Source organism: Trachemys scripta, chromosome 9 (assembly GCF_013100865.1).
Source record: "Trachemys scripta elegans isolate TJP31775 chromosome 9, CAS_Tse_1.0, whole genome shotgun sequence".
NCBI classification, from domain to species: Eukaryota; Metazoa; Chordata; order Testudines; family Emydidae; genus Trachemys; species Trachemys scripta.
The window spans coordinates 51,833,504-51,843,498 of NC_048306.1; the positions used below are offsets into that span (position 1 = coordinate 51,833,504).

At 45.0% G+C, this 9,995-nt stretch overlaps 1 protein-coding gene across 2 annotated transcripts; it reads left to right on the plus strand.

The window, feature by feature from the left end:
• Positions 1-464: 464 nt before the first annotated feature.
• On the plus strand, positions 465-9,616 carry LOC117883166 (alpha-1,4-N-acetylglucosaminyltransferase-like). 2 transcript variants are annotated; one of them, XM_034782223.1, is made up of 3 exons: positions 465-1,792; positions 6,710-7,131; positions 8,312-9,616. In XM_034782223.1, the coding sequence occupies exons 2-3, from the start codon at positions 6,721-6,723 to the stop codon at positions 8,921-8,923; spliced, it is 1,023 nt and encodes a 340-aa protein (XP_034638114.1). In that variant the 5' UTR covers positions 465-1,792; positions 6,710-6,720; the 3' UTR covers positions 8,924-9,616. The 2 variants fall into 2 exon arrangements, with proteins under 2 accessions (XP_034638114.1, XP_034638115.1); XM_034782224.1 differs by lacking the exon at positions 465-1,792 and having other exon boundaries at positions 5,981-7,131.
• The last annotated feature ends 379 nt before the right edge of the window (positions 9,617-9,995 follow it).

A 9,995-nucleotide genomic window follows, 5' to 3' on the forward strand; every position in this document is an offset into this window, starting at 1 on the left:
GGCTATAAAGCCAGGAAGCTGGCAACAGAGAATAGGTCATTTGCTCCCTGGGAAGAGGATTTGGATCTGGTCTACCCAGAGAAAGGAGGGGAACCAGGCGTTGTATGTAGCTGTCCAGGGAAGGAACCAGGAGGGTTGGGAGAGGAAAGCCCAGAACTACTGGGTTGAAAGTCACTGGACTGGAACCCAGAGAAGAGCATGGGTCCGGGTTCCCCTACCCACCGCTGGGGAAGTGGCACCAGTAGGGCAATGAATGGGAAGACTGCCTGAGTCACTGTGGGAGTGACAGAGGATGTGAAGGGCTGTACTCTGGAAGGGAGAATGCTGAGGGAGTTAGCCAGAGGGCTGAGTCATGAAGAGGACACGGCAGTTCCTGGAGTGAGAGAGGGTCTGCAGACCAGAGAGAGAGAGAGAAACGGAGAGAGAGATGGTGTTACGGTGTGCAGGATCCTACAGGCGGGAAATAGGAGAAGGTGAAAGGGCCAGAAATGGTCTGGCACTAAGAGGTCAGAGGCCCAACCCTGAAGGTGTTAAGGTTGTGGGAGCAAGAGGCAGCTGAAGAGGGAGTGTCCCGATGTAGATGAAAGGAAAGTGTCGTATCAGGAGGCAAGGGCCCAGGAAGCCCCACACAAGAAGCGATTGGGTCAGAGGAGAACCTGCTTTTGGTATGGGGAGCAGGGCCATATAAAGAGACATTGCACCTACAGAGAAAAGAAAGACAGTCAATAAAAGAAAGAAGAAACAGAGGCCCATAATGAACCTATAGATGTGGGAAAAGTGGAGAGGCAGCTGAGACTGGGGGGAGGAGAGAGACCCCCAGGGAAGAAGCTGAAGCATGTAGGAATTAGCACCTAGATGAACCACAAGACTGTGGGGACTCGGACTCTGGGAGAGAGGGTGTTGGGGGACTCACTGGAGAAGATGAAGCAGCTGCAGGGGAGGCTGGTAGCTATAGAGCAGGCCTTTCAGGTGGCTGTGCATCACCTGGAAATCTAGTGGAAGAAATTAAGAGATAACATGGGGGGTTCTTCTCATGAAGAGTGATATAAAGCAGGAGAGGGACGGTCTGTGTGCTTAGCTATGTAAGAAACAGGGGAGATGATACTTGCTCTCTTTCCTCCCAGGGGTAGCAATCTTGAGTGGGAGAGTATGTGATGGGGTGTCCACCCCACACAGACTGGAGGGGTGTAAGCCTATTAACTCCACAGCCTGCACCTGGAGGAAGACTAAGAGCCATGGAGCAGGGAACTGATTGCAAGCAGGTTCACCTGTGCAGGAACAGGCGGGGCCTATAAAGCCAAGAAGCTGGCAACAGAGGGGCTGATGCTAGGAAAGGACAGTCACGCCTTGGGAAGAGGGAGGAGTGGCTGGAGCTGATCTACCCAGAGAAAGGAGGGGAACCAGGAGTTGTAGGAAGCAGTCCAGGGAAGGAGCAGTGAGGGTTGGGAAAGGAAAGCCCAGAACTGCTGGGTTGAGGGTCCCTGGACTGGAACCGACCCGGATTCCCCTACCTGCCTCTGGGGAAGTGGCACCAGCAGGGCAGTATATGGGAATACTGCCTGAATCAATGCGGAAGTGACAGAGATTTGAAGGACAGTACCCTGGAAGTGGGGGAATACTGAGCGACCTGGCTGGAGACCAAGTCACAAAGAGGACACTGCGGTTCCTGGAATGAGAGAGGGGCTGCAGACCAGAGAGAGAGAGATGGTGTGACAGCGTGCAAACCGTGGAAGGGGGCGTTGACCTCAAGCACTAATCCCCAGAGTGATCAGCAGGAGGTGCCAGACAAGAGGTGAGTGGAGCAGCCTGTGACACCCACCTTGGTTGGTGCCAGATGCTTCAGAAGGAATGAACAGAATAAGATAATTTTGAGTGATCCATCCCCTGTCATCCCATCTCAGCTTTTGGCAGTCTGTGTGTCCCTAAACCTCTGATCATGGGGTTGCATTCTCGATCATCTTGGCCAATAGCCTGTGATGGACCTATCCTCCCGGAACTTATCTAATTCTTTTTTGAAACCAGTTATATTTTTGGCCTATACAACATCCCCAGCAACGAGTTCCACAGGTTGACTGTGAGTTGTGGGAAAAAGTACTCCCTTTTGATTGTTTTAAACCTGTTGCCTACTGTATTAATTTCATTGGGTGACCCCTGATTCTTATATTATGTGGAGGATTAAATAACATTCCTCTATTCACTTTCTCCACATGTTCATGATTATCTACTACTTTGTTTTATCCCCTATTTGTTGTCTCATTTCTAAGCTGAGCAGTCCCAGTCTTTTTAATCTCTCCTCATATTGCAGCTGTTCCGTACCCCTAATCATTTTTGTTGCCCTTCTCTGTATTTTTCCAATTCTAAAATACCTTTTTTTGAGATGGGGCAAACAGAACTGCCTGCAGTATTCAAGATGTGGGCATATAATAGATGTATATAGTGGCACTATGATATTTGATGTCTTATCTATCCTTTTCGTAATGCTTCATAGCATTCTGTTCGCTTTTTTGACTGCTGCTTCACATTGAGCAGATTGTTAGGAGACTATCCACAATGACTCCAAAATCTTTTTTGAGTGGTAACAGCTAATTTAGACCACAACATATTGTATATGTATAGTTGGGATTATGTTTGCCAATGTGCATTACTTTGCATTTATCAACATTGAATTTCATCTGCCGTTTTCTTGCCCAGTCACCCAATTTTGTGAGATCCCTTTGTAACATTTTGCAGTCAGCTTTGGACTTAACTATCTTGATTAATTTTGTATCACTTGCAAACTTTGCCATCTCATTGTTTACCTCCTTTTCCAGATCACTTACGAATATGTTGAACAACACCGGTCTCAGTACTGATCCTTCACCGGGTCCCTGATATTTACTTCTCTCCACTGTGAAAACTGGCCATTTATTCCTACCCTTTGTTTCCTATCTTTTAACAAAGTACTAATCCATGAGAAGACCTTCCCTCTTATCTCACAGTTGCTCACTTTATTTAAGAGCTTTTGGTGAGGGACCTTGTCATAGGCTTTCTGAAAGCCCAAGTACGCAATATCAACTGGATCACCCATGTCCACATACTTGTTGACCCCCTCAAAGAATTCTAATAGATCAGTGAGGCATGATTTCCCTTTACAAAAAGCCATGTTGACTCTTCCCCAACATATCATGTTCATCTGTGTCTGATAATTGGTGTGCAGTACATGGTACTTTGTCTATATTCTGATCTGTTTAATTAGTTAATAAAACAAGTTACCAGATAAAGAAATGTGGGTGTATCTCCTAACTTTACTATAAGTACAATTTACTCGGTTTACTCGCAAGTTTAGTGAGTACTATAGATGGTTACTGCAGACACCTCAAATCCACAACTTTCAAACAATCACCCTCATGCCATACACTGGAATGGGAGTCCAGGTTTGTATCACTTTCTCTCTTGCAGCCTTATCCTAAACATAAAACAAGTGGCCTCCTTAGGCACTGAGGCTGCTGTTCAAAACCTCAGGCTAGCTAATGAGCATTGGCAGATTTGTCTATAATGAATATGCACTGGTAACATGCAACCAAGTGGCACACTCAGTGTGAACATACCTGAAACACAGTCCAATCCAGATACAGGGCCAAATTCTGCCTCTCATGCAGCAACTTCTGATCATAGAATATCAGGGTTGGAAGGGACCTCAGGAGGTCATCTAGTCCAACCCCTGCTCAAAGCAGGACCAATTCCCAACTAAATCATCCCAGCCAGGGCTTTGTCAAGCCGGGCCTTAAAAACCTCCAAGGAAGGAGATTCCACCACCTCCCTAGGTAACTCATTCCAGTGCTTCACCACCCTCCTAGTGAAATAGTGTTTCCTAATATTCAACCTAGACCTCCCCCACTGCAACTTGAGACCATTGCTCCTTGTTCTGTCATCTGCCACCACTGAGAAGAGCCGAGCTTCATCCTCTTTGGAACCTCCCTTCAGGTAGTTGAAAGCAGCTATTAAATCCCCCCTCATTCTTCTCTTCTGGAGACTAAACAATCCCAGTTCCCTCAGCCTCTCCTCATAAGTCATGTGCTCCAGATCCCTAATCATTTTTCTTGCCCTCCGCTGGACTCTTTCCAATTTTTCCACATCCTTCTTGTAGTGTGGGGCCCAAAAGTGGACACAGTACTCCAGATGAGGCCTCACCAATGTAGAATAAAGGGGAACGATCACGTTCCTCGATCTGCTGGCAATGCCCCTACTTATACAGCCCAAAATGCCATTAGCCTTCTTGGCAACAAGAGCACACTGTTGACTCATATCCAGCTTCTTGTCCACTGTGACCCCTAGGTCCTTTTCTGCAGAACTGCTACCTAGCCATTCGGTCCCTAGTCTGTAGCAATGCATGGGATTCTTCCGTCCTAAGTGCAGGACTCTGCACTTGTCCTTGTTGAACCTCATCAGGTTTTTTTTGGTCCAATCCTCTAATTTGTCTAGGTCCCTCTGTATCCGATCTCTACCCGCCAGTGTATCTACCATGCCTCCCAGTTTAGTGTCATCTGCAAACTTGCTGAGAGTGCAGTCCACACCATCCTCCAGATCATTAATAAAGATATTAAACAAAATTGGCCCCAGGACCGACCCTTGGGGCACTCCGCTTGAAACCGGCTGCCAAGTAGACATGGAGCCATTGATCACTACCCGTTGAGCCCGACGATCTAGCCAGCTTTCTATCCACCTTACAGTCCATTCATCCAGCCCATACTGGTGGCAAGAATACTGTGGGAGACCGTATCAAAAGCTTTGCTAAAGTCAAGGAATAACACATCCACTGCTTTCCCCTCATCCACAGAGCCACTTATCTCCTCATAGAAGGCAATTAGGTTAGTCAGGCATAACTTTCCCTTGGTGAATCCATGCTGACTGTTCCTGATCACTTTCCTCTCCTCTAAGTGTTTCATAATTGATTCCTTGAGGACCTGCTCCATGATTTTTCCAGGGATGAGGTGAGGCTGACTGGCCTGTAGTTCCCCGGATCCTCCTCCTTCCCTTTTTTAAAGATGGGCACTACATTAGCCTTTTTCCAGTCATCCGGGACCAACCCTGATCGCCATGAGTTTTCAAAGATGATGGCCAATGGCTCCGCAATCACATCTGCTAACTCCTTTAGCACCCTCGGATGCAGCACATCCGGCCCCATAGATTTGTGCTCATCCAGTTTTTCTAAATAGTCCCGAACCACTTCTTTCCTCATTGAGAGCTGGTCACCTCCTCCCCATACTGTGCTGCCCCATCCAGCAGTCTGGGAGCTGACCTTGTTTGTGAAGACAGAGGTAAAAAAAGCACTGAGTACATTAGCTTTTTCCACGTCCTCTGTCACTAGGTTGCCTCCCTCATTCAGTAAGGGGCACACACTTTCCTTGACTTTCTTCTTGATGCTAACATACCTGAAGAAACCCTTCTTGTTACTCTTAACATCTCTTGCTAGCTGCAACTCCAAGTGCGATTTGGCCTTCCTGATTTCACTCTTGCATGCCTAAGCGATATTTTTATACTCCTCCCTGGTCATTTGTCCAATCTTCCACTTCTTGTAAGCTTCTTTTTTGCATTTAAGGTCAGCAAGGATTTCACTGTTAAGCCAAGCTGGTCACCTGCCATATTTACTATTCTTTCTACACATCGAGATGGTTTGTTCCTGCAACCGCAATAAGGATTCTTTAAAATACAGCCAGCTCTCCTGGACTCCTTTCCCCCTCATGTTATTCTCCCAGGGGATCCTGCCCATCTGTTCCCTGAGGGAGTCAAATTCTGCTTTTCTGAAGTCCAGGGTCCGTATTCTGCTGCTCTCCTTTCTTCCTTGTGTCAGGTTCCTGAACTCGACCATCTCATGGTCACTGCCTCCCAGGTTCCCATCCACTTTTGCTTCCCCTACTAATTGTTCCTGGTTTGTGAGCAGCAGGTCAAGAAAAGCTCTGCCCCTAGTTGGTTCCTCCAGCACTTGCACCAGGAGGTTGTACTGGGGTTGTGCAGGAATGCTGAATTTGGCCTATGCATTTATTTTTCACTTCACACAGCCAAAATAAAACAGAGGGTGAATGGCTAATAACCCTGGGTTCCACAAGGACTGCACAGCCAAGTAGACTGGGTTTCTTCTAATATTACCAATGACCTGCAGTGAGAATATACATACAAAAATACACTACCCACTTCCTTTGGGATTTCATATGATCTGAAAGGTGTGAGTGACTGACTTTTCTGCTCCCTTATATGGAGCTCCCAAGACAAAAGAGAAGATTGTTCATCGGGGCCTTTAACTGGGTCTTCTTCAGACACCCATTACCTTAGCTCAGGAGGGTCCCTTGCTTGTGTGCAGCATGCCGCTCAACTAGAATCCAGACAATTTCTCCTTCCTGTTATGATCTAGGGCCCTTTTCATTGCCACTGAATTCCATTAAGTTCAGTAGAGAACATCTCTGGTTTGAGGACTGCAAACTTCAGGGCTCCAACCCATAGACGGTTGACAAGTCATTTTCATGAACTGTAGCCTGACTCGAAGAGGCTGATGTCAACTCAGGTATGTGATTCGGTTTAACTCTTGATTCCCCAGTTTTGTAATATGCTGTCAATTGCATAAGAAATAATCCAAGGTAGTAATAATTTTGGAAATCCTGTCCTGTCACATTTTTCTCCCAGCGATAAACAATGAACCACTGACATTGACTTTGTTTGTTTGTTTTTTATTAAGGAAAAGCAAGAATGTTGAAGGAGATCCAAATAGTGCTCTGGTTCCTTTTTGTCTTTGTCATTTCCATTTTCTATAAACTCTCCCTGAAGTCTGGTTGCATCTTCTCTTGCATGCCTATTGCTAAGCGATTCCTGACGCCAGAGGATGTTATGAGCCAGAGCAGAAGCATCATCTTTGTGGAGATCACAGATCGCCTTGAGCCTCTTCCACTGGTTTCATGTTCTGTGGAATCTGCTGCCAGGATCTACCATGACAGACCTGTTGTTTTCTTCATGGCAGGGCTGAACAATAGCACATGGCTGGATTCAAATTCCACTTATCCAGCCTTCTCACTTTTATCTGCTATGAAGAATGTCTTCATTTTTCCTTTCCAGATGGAAACTTTGTTCCAGGAGACACCTCTGCTCGCATGGTATCATAAGGTGAGAGGAAATGTTTTTGAACAAGATTTAAAGTAGAGATGGTGGAAAATGAAGCTGTTGTCATTTTGTTGCACCCAATATGGACCCTTTGTTTATGACAGTTTGCCATGCATTAGTCAAAATACTTATTGAAATTGTTATGGACATTTACCATTTCCTGATGACAGGAGTTATGGTAAATGGAACATTTCAATAATGATTTTGATTAACCAATTTGATAAAATATGGTTAATCACCATCTTTTCAAAAAACACACTATATTGATAAAAAATGTTGTATTTGAAAAATTTCAGTCAGCATGAATTTAAAGTGAGCTTTTACTGTTTGCAAAAGTGCTTTCAGTGCTTCTTAAAGGTGTCAGAAACAGCAATGAAAATGTCTGTGGACAAGCTCTAGAAGTAAGAGGGTTATTCAGAGGTCAATTTTGGGGGAAAAAGGCAGTGATGCTCTACCAAGCTCCACCCACGCCTCTCAGAACTGTTGTTCAGGGAGTTCATACCCTCTTGTTCCGAGTCCTTTGAGTCCTGTCTGAAAACTCAGGCAGGCATCACTGCATTAATCTGCACTTGTTTCATGTTTTCATGAGTCTATTGGCAACCATTACAGCTAAGGACTTCTTTATTTTATTTATTTTTAAATGAAAGTGGAGACTCTGGAGAATAAACAGGGAGCTGGCTGCTATACTGGTATTCCAGCCCTCCGTGCACCAGCATAACCCAAGACCTGAACTTCTCTCTCACTTTTTATCCTCTTTAGAGATTGCCAGGAGGGGCCAGTTCCAAAGCCCACTGAAATCAATTAGAATCTTTTCTATTGAATCCCATGGGCTTTGGATCAACAGTGAGTGTGTAAATTGAGATGAGGCAGGGTTGTGTTTATGGAAATTACAGTTAATGATTCATATTCTCATTATTTCATAAATATTGCATGTTTCCTTGGAGTTTACTGCACCTTGGAAACACTTGTAGAATCACGCTGAATGAAACCTACATCTGCTCTTGCCTTTTTCCAGCAAAGTTTCATAGCTGAAAAAGAAAAACAGCCATTAATTTTTAAAGGGATTAAAATGAGGATAGACACTGTTGAGAGTTTTACAGAATATATACCTAATGGGATCAGGTGTTTAGAAATTTCATAGTTAAGTCCATTGCATCTCTGTGATCCCTTTCCAACTCTGCAGGTAAATGCAGCCCAAGAAAAGTACTGGGTTCATATCAGCTCTGACGCCAGCAGACTTGCACTCATCTGGAAATATGGTGGGATCTACATGGACACAGATGTCATCTCCATGAGGCCTATTCCAGTGGCAAACTTCCTGGCGGCCGAGGCTTCCAAGGTCTCCAGCAGTGGGGTTTTTGGCTTTCCTCACCATCACTGGTTCATTTGGGATTGCATGAATGATTTTGTTCAAAACTACAATGGACGCATTTGGGGAAACCAAGGACCCATCTTAATGACGAGAAAGCTGCGAGCCTTGTGCAACCTGACCAATTTCCATAATGTGGAGGATCAAAGGTGTGGGAACATTTCCTTCTTACATCCTCAGCGTTTCTACCCTATCCCTTACCCAGCATGGAGGCAGTACTACACGGTTTGGAAGAGAAGCCCTGACTTCAACAACTCCTATGCTTTGCACCTGTGGAACTTCATGAACCAGGGACGCAAGACTGCGGTTGCAGGAAGTAACACGTTAGTGGAAAATCTGTACAAAACATACTGCCCCACCACTTATAAGGACCTTATTCAAGGCACAGAAGGCAGTGGTCATATGCAACAAAACAAGACTGAATGACTGGATCTAGCAGAATGAGGTGTTCTTTCCAGCCCTGATAGCCCTGTGTCTAAAATAAACTGTGCACAATGTGTACCTCCTCTTAATCAGTGTCTCTCAGCCATTTTCTATCTGCAGACCACTTCGTAGGAGAGAACCTCTCAGAAACCACCTCTTTTCCCAAGTTTCCCCAGGACCTAATGAAATTTGTAGGAAGGTGGGGGTATAAATATCATGTAATCACCAATGGTAAGTATGTTTTGTCCTTTAGGGTAAAAGTTTCCAAAGCAGCTAAGTGATCTAGGAGCCTGAGTCCCACTTTCAAGTCATGTTGGCTTTGGGAGCCAAAGATCCATTGAAAATCAGTACCACCTAGGAACCCAAGGGTCAGATTTTCCAAGGTATTTGGTGCCTACAGATGCAGATAAGTGCTTTTGCAAATCCCATTAGGCATCTATCTGCATATTTAGGTGCCTAAATGCCTTTAAAAATCTGGCCTTTTAGATGCTTTTGGAAATTTTCCCCTGTCATTTGCTGTGTGCTTGTACAGCACTTTGTGCAATGAGGCCCCAAACTGGCTGAGGCCTCTTGGTGCTACTGTAATATCAATGTTCAGTAATAATGAATATAATGACAATCAATCGTAACCCAAACTTTCCCCACTCAAAGTGTTCATTAGCATTGTTTATTTTTCCTCTCTTTTGCTTCAGCTATGCACATGTAAATAAAATATCTACCCCACTCCAATGGCTCTGAATTTGTATTCCCCTCTTAAGCCTCCTTCAAGCTTCTGGGATGGAGTGAAGAGAAAAAGGGGTTGTGTTTATTCATTGTTTCCTATGACCCTATTCTTACAGCATTTGGGCAGCTCACTTAAATTATTGAGTTTTGTCTCCCTACAACTTGTCAGGATGGGAAGTGCTATTCTCCACACTGTACAGCTGGAAAACCAAGGCCTGGAGATGAAGGCCTAGATCCACAAAGGAACCTTGGCACCTAAAGCCCAGTTTTAGGCACTACCGCAATCCACAAAACCCCCATTCAGCTACTGCCTAACCCTATAGATGCTGAACTCATGATTTTAAGTTCCCTT

What these genes read in the sequence shown, in the direction of transcription:
- LOC117883166 (XM_034782223.1), top strand. Translation starts at nt 6,721, where the DNA reads ATGTTGAAGGAGATCCAAATAGTGCTCTGGTTCCTTTTTGTCTTTGTC. An exon ending in TGCTCGCATGGTATCATAAG is followed by an intron (nt 7,132 to 8,311) that starts GTGAGAGGAAAT and finishes CCAACTCTGCAG; the next exon opens with GTAAATGCAGCCCAAGAAAA.